The sequence below is a fragment of the Maylandia zebra genome, linkage group LG5, assembly GCF_041146795.1.
Source record: "Maylandia zebra isolate NMK-2024a linkage group LG5, Mzebra_GT3a, whole genome shotgun sequence".
Lineage (NCBI taxonomy): Eukaryota > Metazoa > Chordata > Actinopteri > Cichliformes > Cichlidae > Maylandia > Maylandia zebra.
In genome coordinates this window covers 33552492-33571569 of record NC_135171.1, presented here as the reverse complement: position 1 = coordinate 33571569, position 19078 = coordinate 33552492, and the positions used below count along the sequence as shown (strand labels likewise).

The window sequence follows — 19078 nt, the reverse complement described above, 5'->3', positions numbered from 1 at the left end:
ATCTCTCCTCCTGGGGACACTCTCTACCACTTCATTTAACTTACTCCAGAATTTCTCTTCAAACTGACATCCAACCTGTGGGGCATAGGCACTGAGAACATTCAACATTCGATTTCCAGCTTCAAATTCATGATCCTGTCTGACACTTTCTTCACTTCCACAACACTATTTATTCAAGATTACCTCATTAGCCCCATTTCTCCTATGATAAAAAAAAGCTTGAATCCACTCCCAATGCTCCTGGCCTTGCTTCCCTTCCACCTGGTCTTCTGCACACAATATATCTACCTTTCTCCTCTTTGTCGTATCACCCAGCTCTCTCCAATTCCCATTCATAGAACCAGTGCTGCTACTTTGGCTAAATTAGAGTTTAGATAATATATAGCAGATATAGACTGAGTTGATATGAATTAAGTGTTATATAGCATTTAAAAGTATTTCCAATTGTGTCCAATTACTTTTTATTTCCTATAAATGACTTTAAGATGCTGGTTGTCTCTATAACATTTCACTTTGCTTTTTTTTGCGCAGAGGAAATTACTGAGCAATAGAAGAATAGCTTTAACTCCCAGACTCCAACAGGCAATTAAAAGTAAAAGTGAAAGGGCTGGCAGCATACTGTGACCTTAGAATAATCCCGTAAGAGAGAAGTGCAAAGTAAAAAGATATTTTAAGTAATGGGAAGAAGTGGAAAGGACCTTTAAATCTTTTTTTTTTTTTTTTTGGCCAGCTTTAGAAATGTAGGATTTGATGTAGAGATTATATTGACACTACCATCTTGACACTACCATAGAAGCATTATAGCAGTTTTCTCTCAGAGAGAATCTATCTGACTGTACGGTTTCTATGCTGTACTTAAACACAAACACTGTTTAAAAAGAATTAATAAAGCGTATCTGTGCTGTAAAGTTGAACTAAGAAAGCAAATCCAGAGAGCATTTTGACTGTACACCATCATCTCTTTCTTTTTAACATGTAACACATGCAGCAAGGGGAGAAGGTACTTAATCCACTCTCAGAGGCTGTTGAGGGGGTGGCACCTCCTGAAAGAGCTCAAAGAGCACCGAGGCCTCTGCTGTAATTACAACACGATATAAAGGTGCATTGGAAACGTGGTGACAGCTGTTGCTGGCTCGGCTCCTTGAGGCGGACCGCAGCCACAGCAGTGTAGACGGTCACCTTCTAACCGCTCATCAGATGAAGTGCTCCTGAAAAAAAACGTCTTTCATCTCTGACCGTCTTTCATTGCCTTTTATTTTTCCCTCTTTTATCCACCGTGTTTTGTCTGATGGAACCATTTGTTCGTGTTTCCTTCAGGCTCTTTGCATGCTCAGAAACACCCCCCCACACACACTCTGTTAGATAGGTTCTTTGGTTCACCCTGCCAGGGGTAGGAAACTGAGATCCTGAAAGCAGTGTATGTGCCACACTGAGAGAGTCATTCAGGCAGCTGAAAAAGACCCCAATCTGGATTTAATAGACAGAAAAACAAAGTAGTCTCATTCTGCAGTGTGAGAGATCATGATTCACTTTGGGTTACTTGAGGGAACAGCAGCCTATCTACTCACTGATAAGTGTAAGGCATTAATTTAAATAAACAGTTTAATGGGACTTTCAGACAAAGTCAGTACTCAGGGAGAAAAAAAACAACTGTTTAATGAAGTAATTTAGATTTTAAAAAGCACTTTTTTTCCTTCTTCCCACCCAGTTTGATAAAGCAGAGAGCTGCAATTTAAATAATGCTGATCACCATCAAGATATTGCTGGCTGAAATGACGACGTCATATGATGACAGCAGTAAATCCCTGGCTGAGGTCAGATTCAACACGACGGCTGGTTCAGAAACACAGGGTTTTAATCTTCTGAATCCCCTTTGCTCCATATCGAGGTATTATGCAAGCTAACCTGGGGTCAGATAATTAAGATGGAGGAGATAAGCCTGCTCCGTCAGGTCCAAAATGTTCCCCGGGTATGTAGAAGTGCAGCTGGTACACCTGCTGTGGCTGTAAGGCTAATCCCTCCCTCCTCCATTAAACACCCCTTTTCCTCTTGTGCGACAGACAATAAAATCTGGTGGGCATGCAGTTTCTGCTGTCCCAAATAGCGCTATTTAGGAGGGATCACACTGTCCAGTAACCACTTCCTGGCTTTATATTCATCCTGCCAGCTGTTGATAATGGCAAACTCCATGGAGTACAATAACTGTGTTATATTAAACTCAACAAATCATGTGACTACATACAGTAATTTTGTGCTTTTAAATCCCTGGGCTATGATGAGAGTATGGGATTGTGAGAGAAGATAAAGTGAGTGGACTTACATGTTATACAGGACGCACCAGCCACAGTGGGGGTCACCAGAGCTCAGACACTCAGCACATGTACTGTACTGCTCACAGGCCTCCACAGGAACTTGAGCCACCTAAACAAGAGGAACAGTTTAACAGCTCAAGAAAATTAAAAAACAATGCTATAAATTCTAGTGCTGTCTTGTTGCAATATTTTTAACATCTTTTTTAATCTATAGCAAATCTGTAAAGAGTCTTGAATCCAGTAGGAGCCCTATATTGTTCATGAACATATTGTCCAATTTAGATTACAATCAATTTTACATTATTAAGATAAATGTGGTACATTTGTGCCCACACTGTGTAATCTTCAGTGGACATCCAGACAGGAAACATGGAAAAATGGTGAAGCAAAAATAACATGCATGCATTATTAGCTTTCTGATCTGAACCCGGAAATATCTGTAAGTGTCCCAAACCACCAGGCCACCTGGACACCCAAAATAGTCATACAGAAATATGCAAACATTGGTCTTATACAAACTATCCTCTGAAACTTCTTATAGATGTGGCTACCGAAATTTGCTTAGAGGTGCCACATATATTATTTTATCATCATATTTCACACAAAGTGGGACATCTAAATAAAATACTAATAAAGTAATTCAAAAGCACTGACCAATAAGCCAGAATACTGACATATGACACGCCTAAACTGGGTAGACAGTGTATTAAATAGAATTTTATCCAAAAGCCATCAACCTGTGCATCAATTATACTGATGTCATGGAGTGGAAATAAGGCCAACAAAGGCATGCAAATAAAACACTGATGAAATAATAAGCAGCTGATGATGAGTGAGCAAAGCCCATTTCATCATTTTGCCTATTTTGCACTATAAGGAAGCCTCGTCAGAGCTCGCACTGAAATATCCCAAAGGAAAACAACCCGTTTTTTCTCTTTCTAGCTGCAGACACAAATTTGCAGTATGCAGTACTGTGGGTTTACCCACATGAAGAATTGCTAGATTTTTTTGTCAGAAATGACTTGAAATGACACCAAAATCTGAGAAGCAGTTTTGCAGCAATCTTCATATTTAACTTTTTTTATAACCTTTGATAAAGGATTTTCTTACACACCAATAAAGTATATTACACTGTAGCCACATTATATAGGTCTGTACTATTTTCCACATCTGCGCAGACAGAAACGCATTCTAACAGACAGCCACATTCTCTACTTCTAGCACCACTTCCATGCATGAATGTCTGGCAAAGCATAAGCTCTCCATTAGCTGCTGTTGCGTTTGCACCACCCCTGCATACAAAACCAGTTAGACCCGCAGCCTGAGCCCAGCTATTTTATACTTTGTTATTATTCTGGGTCTGGACATATGATGCAAGCAATTTCCTGATGTAAGCAATCACAAATGAAGAGTGGATTATGGATTAGAGTGTCTCCGGTGCTCTTGATAGCATAAGTGTGTGCTCTCTCAGGTCTGTGTTGGCAAAATGGATTATCTGCTGCTCCCTTCGAAATAACTTTCTCCCTTTTTTCCAGCAGTTCAGAATCCCTTCGGTGCATTCCATTAACAAAATTATTTTGCAGCACGGGTGGAGCTGAGGGCTCTAAGTACATATCTGACGCAGTAGAAATAATCCATGAATTGTTGTAGACTGAGGCTCATCTAAGTTAACAAAGTTGGTCTGCGGTGTGACCTTTACAGGGGGAGAGCTATGGATCTTCTGTTTTCTACTGTCTGTTCTGAGAATCAGATGTGAAGCCTGCACCGCAGAATCAGGGTTGATTCCTTTAGTGGAACTGATCTGAGCACGGTCTTACTGAGTTGAATCCAAATAAGCTCAAACAATATGTCCTGAGTGTGTGTGTGTGTGTGTGTGTGTATAAACACAAACACACATAATAAACTGTGTGTGCATGTATAAACAGGAATATTTGAGATGCAGGCACAAAGGTAAGTTACAACACAACAACGGTCACTGGATCAATTACACTATTACAGTTACATGATATGCATCCATTCAGAAGGTCTCCAGTACACCACCCTTCATGTTGTGTTGCACCTAATAAAATGATAAGTATAGCAAGCCTCAGAAATATCAGTTGCATAAAGTCCACTTTGATGGTCATAACAAGACAACAAAATATTATGTCATTCAAGATCACTTTGTGGTGACCCTCCTGTCACTTTGTCTTTTTAGGTCATGTGTCCCATGGGTGGAGTTGTGAAAGGCCCAGCCAGCTGGCTGACACCAGGGTTAGGGTTTGACAATTTGACGGCAAGCATAAAAGGAAAAACGCTACACAATTGACTTACTAATTTACATGTTAAATACATACATACAAGTGAAATCACACGTTTTGTTGCACACTTAAGCCACTCATAACAACTTGACATAAAATAGAAAATCAAAGATACTAATTGGAACACCTTGCTCAACATTTCATAGTTTTCAAATGTATCTAGATAAATCTGGTACAATATGTTGAAACTGCATTAGTAAAAATCTGTTTGGGTGAAAAGTTGCCATGAACAGGAAAGCAACAACCATATTTCACTATAAATAGGCAGTTGTGTAAAACAAACAACAGAATTCAAAGAAGCACAGATGACTTGCAAAAACAATGGCTGCAGTTACATCTTTAATTCGTTTCCACGCTTGGTTGTCAATTTACTTATAATGATTTGTATGTCTGGCAATTTTATCTTCAGTGCCAACAAACAACAGCAGCAATGCCACTAAGCTTTGTAATGTGTAGACGGCACTAAAACATGTAGATTTGCATCTGCAAAACTCTGCATAGAGCTAATCACACGCTGTACCATAACAGCGAGCGGTATGTGCATCTGACTGAGCAAAACAGAATGCTGCAGACTCTTATAGAAGCAGCTTATTAATCACAAAGTACCCACAACCTAAAGCATACTCTGCTTACACTCTATTTGACTCTAAATGGGACTAACGTTTCTTAAGAGTACACAATGAGTCACCAGGAGTCATTATCCCAAAGACTTTTATGGAATCTGAGATCTTTATGTAGTAGTCATCCTTTGCTGGTCATTAAAAAGAATCCAGGTTTGGAGACACTTCTCAGATTGGCGGGTATACCCATGTTTAATTTATCATCTAAAGCACCAACACAGAAACAACACAGCTCCATGATGAAGCTATTTCTCTGTAACCATTGGTTAGAACAAACCCATCTTCACACTCTTCTTTCATTTTGAGCTCAGCTGCACACCCCTAATATTTTGAATGGTTGTGGCTCTATTGCATTGACAAAATCGATCTAAAGTTATCCCAGACTGACACATGTAGTAACATCTACAGAAGTACTGGAAAATGATCTTTGTGTAGTTCTTGCTACAGTAGTTTCAAGGAGTATATTTTACCATAAAAACGCACAGACACAAGACCAGCCATGGTATTGCTGCGAGTGAAAGCACAAGCTAATGCTGTTGTTTATTTAAATATTCATATTTTTTGTAGTGACCTGAACACACACAGATAAACAGAATGAGGCAGTCCAAGGGGAAATCAAGACATAGTCACTGGTTCCGAATTGGCTAAACGGGGAGCTGAAACATGAGGGTGAAATTCAGATATTTTTAGTTATAAAAAATAAGCTGGAAAATTACGAGAAGAGAGCACTGGTGGAGATCACCGACCGCAACAACATAAGAATATGTATTTCCACACCAGTAAATTTGTATGGGATTTGAATTTTCTTTGTTACAGAATACTGAATACATCTCAAGTAGATACCTGTTCATCTTGGAATATGGCTAAGAAAGGAAAATTTGTGCAATGTTCATATGACAACATACTGTATATGTGTGTCCTTTATAATGTATGTCTACAATTGTGTTTGCTTAAATTAAGCACAATTTCTCAGTGGATGTTCAGTGTGCTGTAGATCCTCATGAATCATTCATAACTAGACGGAGTTTTAGTATTTCTCATCAAGCTTTTGTTTGCCTTGTGTTTTTTCGTGGTATTTCCTCATTTCAAGCAATCACAGAAAACCAATAAATATGCCCCTTTTCCCCAGAGGCAAAATCTCATTCTGACTGCTTTTGAGCGTTGTACCGTGGTAGAATCGGCTGATGATCACATCCACTTTTCTAGCTTTGGGAAAATCTTTATCGTCTCGCAACATCTGGGATGGCCTTACACTAATGCTCGACCTTATTATCTGACCAATTCACTATCTCTGTAACACTTTCATCCGGATTTATTGGAACTTTACGAATGCTGTCAGATGAACATTCAGGCTTTTAGACCTCTGTGATGCTGTCATCCTATATCCTCAGTCTGATTTGGAAAAATCCACAGCCATCACATGACTACATGATTGCATTGCATTTCAACGAATATCCAACACCTTTCCAGTGTTTTACAGTATGACTATAGCTGTTTCAAAAATTGTGCTACATTAAATCATAAATATAAAAATATTAATATATGTGGTGCAAAAATTTCAAAAGACGGGGTGGCTGTGGCTCAGGTCGTAGAGCAGATCAGCTACTGATCGGAAGGTTGGTGGTTCGATTCCTGGCTCCCCCAGTCCGCATGCCAAATATCCTTGGGCAAGATACTAACCTCAAATAACCCTCCGATGCGTTCATCGGAGTGTGAATGTGTGTGAATGTTTATTAGTTGCACTTGAGTTTAGAAGTGAATAATAAGAATCAGTCCATTTACCATTTCAGGATATGAAAAAAATAAAGTCTGTATTAACATTGTAATGCAGATTTCTGTTAAATTTAATTTCTTCACTTTATCGGCTGTAAACACTTAAAACATGTTACGTTAGTTTAAGCGAACACCTTTAGAGAGAGGTTTCTGTTTGAAACTCTCTTGGCCTTTTCAGCACCCTGGCTGCAGTGATTTCACAACAGAATAATTTTGTAACTCAAAAGGTACTCTGTAGTTGTCGGGCTGTATATTTAGATGACAGAGTACCTCTGCTTAATTAAGAATAATACGATTTCATAATAATGCAATAAACAAATGAGGTTACAGATTAGTGAGAGGCTGATTTTGTCAGAAGTAGTACTAAATCACCAGCACAGCACATTCACTTCGCAAGACACGGCTCCTACCAGCCCGTGTTAACAGTACAGCAACACCTGAGTTCATTAGTGGATAAGTGCTGATAAACGACTGCAAACTCCGGAAGTGTTACAGTAGTATGAATGCAAACTAAACCAAAAGCAAAGAAAATAAGGATAACATAAATATAAACAATCTTAGATCCATATTTCATTTTTAAATTGCAATTACAACATCTGTCTACAAACAGAAAAAGATGCACCATGTGGCTGCTGATGAATATTCATGCAGTTTAGAAACAATTCAAATGAACACGTTTGGATCATGATAGGTGTGTTGGTAAAGGCGGGCTTCAGCCCATCTGAGTTTAGGGGGAAGGTCCCACAAAATAGGCTGGGAAACGCTGGTACACTGTACTCTCACATACAGGTAAGGGTTAATAAATAGGCACAGGTAAACAAAGAAATGGTTGGGTTGGATTTCAAGCAATGATTTTACATTTCACAGAGTGGCACTTTGAAATATTGCTCTGGAAAAACCCTGCAGCACTTCTCTCCCCCCCCTTCTTCTTTTAGGTTTAAAGCCTTAGCCATGACTTCACAGACTGAAGAATGACATTCAGTGAGGTTTTAGTGTGTTTGGATTCTGAGCATTTCTATTCTTAGAATTGATCAAACTAAAGGCATACAGTGAGAAAAAAGATTAACTGCTGTTTTTTTTCCATATCAATAATGGCTTCCAAGTAGTGTTTTGGTGAAGACACAAAAACACACACATCCACACACATACACACGATCCTCACTCTTCATCATCATGCTAACCCTGCATGTTTCACCCGGCAGGAGACAGAGGGGCTCATTGTTATTCCACAAGGGTCGGCTGATCTCAGCCAAATCTGTCTGTGCTTCGCTCCTCATTCCACATCATTTCTGTATTGTTTGGCTCCCAGGAATCTGAAAATCTCTCATCTCTGGGATCTACTGGAAATGTGGGAAATCTGCGAGTGAAGCCCTCTCCCTGGGGGGTTCCTTACCCATGATACGGGGAAGTCTAAAGGGAAAGCTGAGCAAAGATGGAGGAGGAGACAGAAAGCGGAAGGCTTTACTCTGTTTCAAGCTCCTGGAGGCTACAAAGCCAAAGCTGTTCTAATATTGAGAGAAAATGCCAGGCGAAGCAGGGTTTGGTTATTGCTCTGTTACTGTGCGTCACTGAAGGCGGAGTGAGGAGAATAGCTGGCTATCTCCTTGAAGGAAGCATGTGTCTCTCCTTGAACGACCAGAGCTCATCAATAAGTTATGCCCTGTCTCTTCCAGTCTATCACACAGAAGGAAGAGCTGCCTTGATTTGTTTTAGAAGACGGCACCCAACACAAGACTGTCTCTATTCTTCCTCAAATGACATTATGTGTTGTCTTAAACTTGACGCTTTTATAGATTTCCAGACTGTTTTTCAGGCTCTCAGGAAAGAGTCAGAGCCACTCTGATGTAACTGACACAACTGCAATTGTCCCACTGCCCTTTGGCTTTCTGTCCTGTGACTCTGGCTCAATAAATTCCAGCAGTCAGAAGACAACCGAGAGCAGTGGTAGAGACTTTTTTTTTTCTTTTTTTGGCTGCACTGAAACCTAATCCCATTTCACAGTGGCATGCCAGCGCGCCAAAATAATCACTTGATGGGAGTTGAAAGTGATTACCACTGTTCACTCTTATCTCCAATGAGTGCAGAGAATATCGTCCAACAACAACGACAACAACTGCTCGCCTCTGTGATGCTGGGCCAAGTGAGGAGCAGATGAGGTGGAATACAGCCACACAGAAAAAAAAAAAGCCGACACTGGTTTTGTAAGGGATGTGTGTGCGTGTGTGTGTGTTACGTACAAAAGATGCATGCGCTGTAAGTCGATTCGCATGGATAAGTAATTGGAGCAGTGGTCCATCCTCTTACACACAGTCTGCATATTTAACAATCTCTTCTGTAGACGTACAGTTCATGAATGTAAGGGAATTATTGTTTTAAGGATAAGTCATAATCCTCTGCTTCAATTCCAAATAAACAGTATTAATTTATAATTTAGCATAGCTTAATGTTTTTGATTTGAAACCGTTTTACTTCTGATTCCAAAGCTCCATGCAGAAATACTAATCTTAACAGAATGTGCAGAACATTTCTTTTTGCAACAGCCTAAAAAAACAAGGATTATTTATTTGTTTTGGCCCTCAATCCAAATCTAATCATCATTATTAATATGTTTGTTCAAAACCGCTTCCACTAACCGATTTCCAAAAATACTTCCATACTGTATGTTTCTTGTCAACTAAAACTCTAAATTTCATGCTACACATCTTGTGTTTAACTGAAGGACATGTCAACATGCCGAACACTCGCTATCATAGGGGCTTGAACCAGTGGGCTTCCAGCTGAAGGACAGCCTCATCTGTTGCCGCATCATCCTGCTTTTCCAATGGTTCTCTTGACAGCAGCACCAACATGAGGGTTTTTCCTCACCTGCTTGCCAGACATGACATAGAGAGAGTTCCTGTCCAGGGAGAAGGCCATGTCCCTGAGGATGGGACTGCTATCCTTCATCACAGTCACTGTCTCATACAGCACTCCTCCTTCCAGAGGGCTGTCCACCCTGACCTGCAGAGGCATAGACAAACACAGAGATGAAGAGACAGTGACTGAATGGTTACTGTACATTTGTAGAATTAGGACTCTTCTCTGTAAGATTTTGTATGCTTTCTATGTTTTGTTAAAAGAAAACTAAATAGCAGCTTTATATGAAATATGCACGGATGGCTTTTGCTTTCAGTTTTATGATCACCCACTGTTATGTGTAAAGTTTGGTATGTTTTTCCACTTTAACTTGTAACACTAAAGGAAACCATTCTTGGCTCCATTTGGTGCACAGCAGTGTAACGACTTCAATAAAATGTGAAGCAATAACCATCAATGCATTTCTCCAGAGTATACAACTGTAATGAAGGTCCATACAAACTATACAAGCCAGTAACGCTTTATTCTTCGTTAATGGCTAATCGGTTGTAAATAAATGCTCCTACCTTCCAGCGGTCCATTAGAACATCAGCTCATTATCTAAAAAGGCACTTATGTGAGACAAAACAGCTTGTTAACTTGTAAATGAAAAAGAGCAACTTGAAATTAAATGCAAAGGAAATGTTTAACTAGTAGGTACTGTAAATGAGGAGATCAAAAACAATTTAATCTCTGTTAATTCAGTACAGCGATGTCTTCAAAGAGGAGCAATTCATCAATTCATCAGTTGTTACATTAAAGAGCTGTGTCTACTTAGAAAGCAAGCTGAAGGATTTTTTTCCGGGTTTAATGGTGTTCAAACACCATTAAATACCAAACAAACTTAACCTGAGAGATCTGAGAGATTAGTCAACCTGCTAAGCTGTAGATCAGGAATTAACTTCAGTACATAATAGAGATGACACGATATCACTTTTTTACGTCCGATACCAATATCATAAATTTGGATATCGGTCGATACCGATATGAATCGGATATAGTGTGTTTTTTAATCAATAAAACTGTTTTTTTTAATATTTTGCTGCTTTTTGTATAAGTTCATACTCAAGTTAAAAAAAACAACAAAAAAACCCCCCACTAAAGCTAGTCTGTTATACCTGTATGCAAAAGATACACCCAAAACATTTCATAGTTCAGCAATACTGATCAATCTAATAAACTTAAACCTACTCCATCCTCCCTATTCTGGTATTTTAAAGAGTAAGCAACCTAACTAATAGGGCTCTAAAACTCCCAGCAAAAAAAATAAAAAAATAAGGAACCACCCTCCACCTCATGATGCTTAAATGACGTAATCAACTTCAATTTGATGCAGTGTGTGAAAAAAATGCCCAGAAATAAATTATTTTTCAAGAATAATTAAATAGATTCAACATCTTTCTTCAACAGAATTGCAGACTGCACAGATACCTTCCCAAAGGAAAAAGTAGTATAGCTTACTAGGGTATATTAGACTTAATAGTTACTATATACACTAATGGACTTCTATACATTTTACATCAGATTAAAACTTTGGGTGTAAGATTCGGATAATTATTTATTAAAAGCTCGACATTTTAAATGAGAATAAGAAAGAAAAGTATGTCTTTGTGCCCCCTTTTCCCTGTTCATGCCCTATCGGCCCCCCTGGCTAAACTTTGCTAGATCCGCCCCTGCACAGTTACCAGCCGTCAGCTGCATAGAAGAAGATCCTGCTGTAGAAAGTAATATTAAATAAATTCTAACAACAGCTTATCAAGGTTAAACGTGCTGCTGTTGTTCAGCCGCTGGTTTCCTCTTTCTGGTGCAAAGTGGGCGATGAACAAACAAGAGAGACGGACAGAAAAGCCGATCAGCTGATCACTGATCAGTTTCATGATTGAAGTAGCAGCAGGAGACGGAGAGAAGAGGCAGTCGCTCCATATATCGGTTGTTAAGCTTAAGGCTGGAATGCTTTACAAACATTCAGAGATGAACTTACACATTTGCTTTACTTCTCTCTGGGATAACTTCCTCGGAGATAAAATGCCAGATGCTACAAATACACACAGCCGCTCTATCACGTGACGCATACTGCTGCAACGTGCTACGTTATGAGCCGAGTTAGGCCTGTTGCAAGTTTTGTGAGGTGTTTTTTTGATATTTAATGGATCGGATTACAGTTTTTATTTCTCTCCGATATCCGATCCAGTAATTTACGTCAGTATCAGACCGATACTGATACGTAATATCGGATCGGTCCATCTCTAGTAACGGTTGATTTTATAGTTCTATATGCTATATTCTATCCCATGTTCCAAAAACATGTTTAAGTAGGCTTTAGTTGAAAGCACCTTTCAAGTTGCTTGGCTACTAATGCCAGTTCTTGCAGGCTTTATAATAAGCTAACATTTGGCACCAAACATCACAGCTGTGGATTTCACCGAGATGAAATTGATGTTGATCTTCTTATCTAGCTCTCAGACAGCAAGTAAGCAAATTCAAAAATGTCTGTCTCACAGCTTAGTCACAGTTTGTTTTTCCCTCAACAGTTACCTCTGATTTCCCAATGTGTGTTTGAAAGCTTACACAATAAATTAGGTGTGGGTATTTGAAATGGAGAGTCTGTGGTTGCTTTACATTTTATTTCATTCTCCTTCATTTACATTCCTGACTTGTGGCGCTTTGCAATAGTTTTGCTAGCGTGTTCACCCAGTGCCACCAAGACAAGGTACATTTATAGCCTGTGGTGAGACTGAGGGGAAGAAAAGGGAAAGACAGATTAGCTGCTTCTCATTCAGTAGTCCAACTGGTTATTGCGCCTCTGACCCACATTCACCCCTGAGGTTAAAGCAGTGACGCATCTGAGTTTTGAAACGTGTTTAGCAAGTTCAGCCTTAATTTGACTTTGGAGTGACTTTCAGAGAGAAATCTTTTGGGGCTCATTAAATGCAAGCATAGAAAACGAATGCCCACCGGTGAAGCGGTTTCGATTCTCCTCTCCCACCTCTACCAACAAACAAGGTGTGCTGCTTCGGTAAAGCAAATAAATAAGCAGGTCTGTCTTTGTGAAAAGTGGCTCACTGATATGGAAGTTGTCAATCTTAAGAAGAGCTTTTAGCTTAAAAAGCCATTGTTATTCTCAGTATAACTAGATGTTAGTGATATATTGAAAGTGTTCATTTTTCATCATTTTGTCGCAAAGACAGAAATTGTTTGTCTTTCTCCTTAGTGCTGTCCTTCAATTTTATATTTCACAAAAATACCTTTATTTGCACTCACAATGCCCTTTTTTGTAATGCTGGTGAAGGAATGATGTGCATTGCATCACTAAAGTGATGCTAACTTGACAAGTGAAATAGAAGTCAGAAATGTGAAACAAGAGTCTGGGAAAAAAACATAGTGGCAAGGGGGAAAAAATCTCATTAGCTATGCAAACCCAGGTGGAAGCCCCATTTAAATTCCAAGGAGACTGGATCATTAAACATGTGATGCAATTACAGTAAAGCTGAATTAATTTCTCAATCATAATAATTAAAATAAATACAAGATAATGAAGAATTGGAGCAGAGAATTGTGGGAGCGGTTTGGAACGTCTGCAGTGTGATTATGACAGACTTCCCAGCATGAATCCCAACACGTGGACTTAGGCGACCTCGCCACCCAAATCAAATCTGACTGCAGAAGATTTTGAATGTGTGCCAAGCTTAGCTTGCACACATGGCAGCAGAGCCTCAGCAGTCTCTCAATGGGGACAGTCAATCAATACAAACTGATTACATGATTGGATCCCCTGGGCACCAAAACTTCATCAATCAATCATGCCTCCACCTTCCAGGCAGCTGTGCCTCTCCAACCGTCAGTTCTGCCATCCAAGAATGAAAAGAGGGTGGAGGGGTGGGGGCATAAATATGTGCTAACGGGTGTGTCTGTTTGTTGGTGTATGCGGCTGGTGGAAGGGGAGAAGCAAAGATTTGTGATTGTCTTCTATGTTAACACCAAAGTTGCAATTACAATAGCAACACAGGATGGCCTCTTAAATCCAGATCATAAGAGGACAGACACTGTCTCTCACCTGTCAGATTGTTAATAACTCAACACCATGCACAAATTATCCTTTAAATAGTTATTTCAAAGACAGATTTAGTTCAGAAATAAGCTTCTTTCTCTCGCTCTCGCTCGCTCACTCTCTGTTTTTGCTCTCTTTCCTTGTCTGCTCGAGCTACTATTCCTCCTCCTCCTCCTCCTTATCCTATTCCTCTTCTCCCGTATCAAAATCCCACACAGTAATGGAGCCAGTTTACATTATTTTTCCCACACTCTTCTTTTCATAAATAGCAGCACAAACAGAAACCAGAGAATGTGAACATTTCTGCGGTGAAACAATGTTTAAGAAAGCCCAGCACAACCGTCTAGAGGTCAGATACCGAGCGGTGTATAATGAGGTTGACCAGGGGCCAGGGATACAGGGATGAACTCGGAAAAAAATACTGACCCATCACGACCGATTTGTGGTGTTTGATTTCAGCGGATTTAAAAGTGGTTTTATCATCTAAAGCAGGCCTGACCAGGCAGAAGCCCTCTGGGAGTACAACAGGTCCTCAATCTCTTCTTAAGCCCTACAGCTTCATAATGAGAGTAAGGTGGGTTTAATTGGTTTTATAATGAGCCTGTTTTTTGGATGTTACACACACATTTGCACACACAAGCATGCAAACAAAATAAATTACACACTTGTACTCGTCTGTTGCCTGCTTTCAATAAATCGGTAGTTTTAAATTGTGTGTATGATTACTTGTTTGATCAATACACAATCTGTTAGACTGCAGAACACACATACATAGTATAAGAATACTTATAGGGCAGCACTTGTATTGAACCATTAACTATTTTTTAATACAGCCCACATAAAATTTAGGTAATTTCTAAAACTCATGTAACCATTCTCCTTGGGGACAGTAAGAATTAACAGTTTTAATATTTTAATGACAAAATTGCCTTCACAATCTGCTGCCCAGTCAAGCATCATTCACTAATTTGACCGATTTTAACAGTTACAGGCTACAAAGCTCAAGGCAGTCTGTATATGTATAGGTATTTTTAGTCTTTAATGGGATAGAGGGAACAACAGCTAATTTCAGACTGACTTCATTTTTACTTCTGTTGCTTTCGTCTCTGGGGACAGACCCTGTGAACAGGTATCGGCTGTGCAGTTACACTTCAGCATTGTGCTAGATTTCAGAGCACCTCAAATGCTTTTTGGTTGTGCTTTGCTCTTTTTTTTCATGTTTAATAGTAGATTTGATCCACCGTGGATGGATCACATGTCTAAATAGGGTTGTGGTAAAGTAGTTAGGGCATTGCTTTAAAGTCAATACCAAGGACTGCATATTTTCCAAAAACCTTAGGAAACCTCTTTTTGTTGAACTTCCTGTGTGGTCTTTGTCATGTAACAGAAGAACTGTACTGTTTTGCCATTGATACCACATGTTCATACAGTATGACCTCAGTATGCCTCGCATTTCATTCTCTCATCCCAGCCTCTCACAGCTGACAAGGATATATATTTAACCCATGAATAATATTTAAGCCAATAACAGCAATATCCTTCCTGCTGCTGAAATTCCCTTGCAGAACCTGTGATGGTTATAAACAACCCAGCTTAGTTTGGCCTCTACAAACAGATATGCAACCTGAGCCCATGGGCTCTTAACGAAAACAGCCTAGCTTTCTAGTGGACGGCTTTGCATCTTAAATGCTAAGCTCCACTCTTATCCTGTGAGAGCCAAAGAAAACAAAAAAAAGACTTCTAAGATGTCGCTTGGTTTGAGCCGTTTTGGCTCCGCTGTAAAGCTGCCAGACCTCGTATGAGTAATACACTCAGTCAAAAGTCTCTCCTGTGTGTATTTACAGATGGGATTGATTTCAGGCAACGATATTAAAGCAGAGGAAGTACACTCATAAATGTCTAAAACGACCTGTTTTCTCCTGAAAATGGAGAAACATTGTAAAGCAGATGATTCTTATGTTTATGCACTGACCAGCCAAACTTGAGAAAGAAATTCTGTCCATATATAGCCAACCAAGCTGTGCCCAGTTAACCTAAACATATGGATGATGACCCAGGAGGCAAAGAGCAGTCTGTTCAGTAAATCATTCCCAATCTGCCACTCTGACAAGGTTTGTCCCTGAAGACCAGTTGTCTGACGCACTCTGACCTAGACATGGCAAGTCTGGTATAGCTGTTCTTAAACAAACAGTTTTCTAGTCTTTATGCCACATTATGCCAGAAATCAATATTTCATCCTCCTCCATGCATGTTTTTCATGTAAAACCATTAAGAGTAATAATCAGGACTAACGTTTGCAAGGAAACCACACATAAATCTTCCATTACTCTGAAAACAGGAGCAGAATGATTATACACGCAAGACTAGATCCGAAGTATATGTATTCAGAGTGTAAACAAGACAGATTTTGGCACAGAACTCACAGTGGATGCTCCCTGGCTGACTCCGTATTGTGACACAGGGCATGCAGTAACATAAGGGCCAGACAACTGTCCACCTTTAAGGTTGAGTGGCTGGCATATGGTCCAATTGTAGATGACAGCCAAGGAGAGCGTGCATTGATTAGCCCGCATATCCATCATGGCTCTGTGAATGCTAAAGAGACGAGCTGCAGCAGCTAATGAACACAAAGAGTGTCACTGAGGTGGAGATGTGTATTACAGGACACGACTAATCATTCAGCCATTATGCTAACCACAGTCACAAAGAGGAGCATATTGATCACAGCCACTAGATACGCTGTATGTTGGCAAGTGCATACCTAAAACACGATTGCCAACTGGGTTGGAAAAGAGGTCATGACATTCAAGTGTGTGTGTGTGTGAATGCATGTGTGTTTTTGAGATTTATTGTTAAAAGCCTTCCAGTTCCAGCAGCCAAATTTTCAGTTCGCTTTAACCTTCAGCTGCATGGCAAGCTTCCAGGTTTTCATTCCACAATTTCTACAACTTGACCACAGTCTCCGCTCAGTCTGTGCATGTTCACTTCTTTTCTGTCTCCTTGAGGACATGGTTTCCTGTTCTCTGTTTCCTGTCCTCCTCCGTGCAGCCCCCATCCCTCCAATCATTCCCATTGTTTGTCAGGTTCCCATGGCCCATCAACAAAAGCGGTGGGAGGGGGACAGTGGAACAATTCATTGCACCCGTATGGTCTTCATTTTCCTGACCGCAATGCAGTCACAGTCCTGTTTCCATTTGTGTGACCGCACAAGAGAAAGAACAGATATAAAGGAAGAGAGGACAAAGAGTTGGAGGGAAACATAGCTGCTAAATAAAAGCCAGTAAGGAAAAGAAGAAAGATGTACACTTTTCTCTGTTATCACCAAATTGCCTCTCTTAATACTATTTTAGCTGTACTGAGACATTGAATTGCGATCCGCTCTAAAGATTTTTACCCTTAAGGTCTGCGCTCTTAATGCAAGATGAAGATTCTTCTCGGAGTAGCCTCAAACAAATCTATTTTTCCTGCTCTCCTCCCCATTCTTATGATTTCAGTCACCACGTCTTCCTTTCTCAGTCCCCTTACAACCGTGACTTTGAAAAGTTCAAGTCATTTATCCATTCACTCTGGGATTTCTTCAGCCAGTCAACTGTCTCAATAAGCTGTAATGAATCCACTATTTGCACATGAGAGTATTTGACTAAGGCTTTATTTGCCGTGAGCTTAACATTTTCAACCATTTCTAGGGAAATACTGCTGCTGAGTAGCTACAGCCGCTGAGGTAATGTGCCGGTCTGTTTTTATTTCGTTCTACACTGCACTCATAAATGCATCCTTCAAATTATATTTGCCACCACTGAGGCAGTTTTCTTGCAGTGATTGAATAGTAAAGGCATCACTGGCTTGCTCAAGAATAGGGCTGAGGCAGCTGCAGGGATCTAATTTGTGATGCTTGTCAGCCTTGTCTACCTAAGGTAAAGTCCTGTGGCACACACGAATGAGTTAATCATAAAATGTTACTGCACTTTCTCAGTGGCAGTGATGACTTCGCTGATTTCTCCCGGAACATAGAAAAGCACTACATAGGATAAATTTTACAAGAAACTTGGAAGCATCTCATACTGAGTTGCACAATATTTTTAATTTGCTCACTTTGTCAGAAGAGCACATAGTTTCACTCTGTATGGCCTAGTCCCATGGCACAGTCCTTCTGAGCATTAATGTGCTCAGCAGCAACATTTCCTCAGAAAATCAAATCCACTCATCATTTGTTATGTGTTTGAGGCTGCCACAGGGTAAGAAAAGTCATTCTGCAGTGTGTTTTCTGCTTAGGTACTTGCTAGACTATGGTAGCTACGTAAGAGGCAAAAGTTTACAGTCCTTCTGGCTTTCGTACAAAAAGGTCGAGAGAAGTGTTATCCTAAATGTTTTGACCAAGTGAAAAATATGTAATTAAAAAAGGAAAGTTTTCACAGGATTCTGTGTAGTCCACCTTTAGGAGGAATAAGCAGAAGCAATGGTGTTCTGTATAATTCTATCACTCTTATATTGTTGCAGAGGAATTTTGTCCCATTCTGCAGCTTCAGTTCATTGAGGTTGACTGGCATTTGTATATGCACAGCTCTCTTTAGGCCCTGCAAAGCCATTTCAGTTAAGCTGAAGAGTGGACATTGACATCTTGATTCATCTTGACCTCACATTTGACCTTTAGAACACTTTGGTATGCAGAGGCATTTATAGTTGACTCAGTGACTCCAAGGTGCCCAGGGCCTGTCCTTAACATCACTGCAACACTGGTATTTGGTTTTTACCCCACACAGTGTTATTCATTATGGGCCAATATCTTGCAATTTGGCCCTCTCAGTCATTTTTAAGATAAACTTTGGAAGCTTAAACCTGCTGTCATGTTCTTGAATTTGCTGGGACGTCCACTTCTGGGAATATTTTGTGTTAAGACACACCCAAACACTTTAGAAAAGCAGCAAACTAGTAAAACCTTTCAGTTTTACAGAGGTGGTCACATTTGCTGATGATCAGCTAATGAGCTGAAGACAGAAAACTAAACAGCAGTGACGTTTGTAGGGTTACTGAAGTTTGGCTAGCTGGTATATAATGATGTACTACGTGACCGCTAGCGACACAGCTATGTTAGCATAATATAAACAAACTAACTTTTTTTCCACTCGATAA

At 39.9% G+C, this 19078-nt stretch overlaps 1 protein-coding gene across 1 annotated transcript in view; it reads right to left on the bottom strand.

Annotated features, from left to right (window-relative positions):
* Positions 1-19078, bottom strand: part of LOC101472029 (plexin-A2) — an 85453-nt gene that overhangs the window by 36126 nt on the left and 30249 nt on the right. Inside the window, exons 4-5 of the mRNA XM_004547488.3 lie at positions 9871-10005; positions 2321-2421 (exon numbers count right to left, since the gene is read on the bottom strand). Of these exons, the coding sequence (XP_004547545.1) occupies positions 2321-2421; positions 9871-10005 (236 nt within the window). The remainder of the gene's footprint in view (positions 1-2320; positions 2422-9870; positions 10006-19078) is intronic.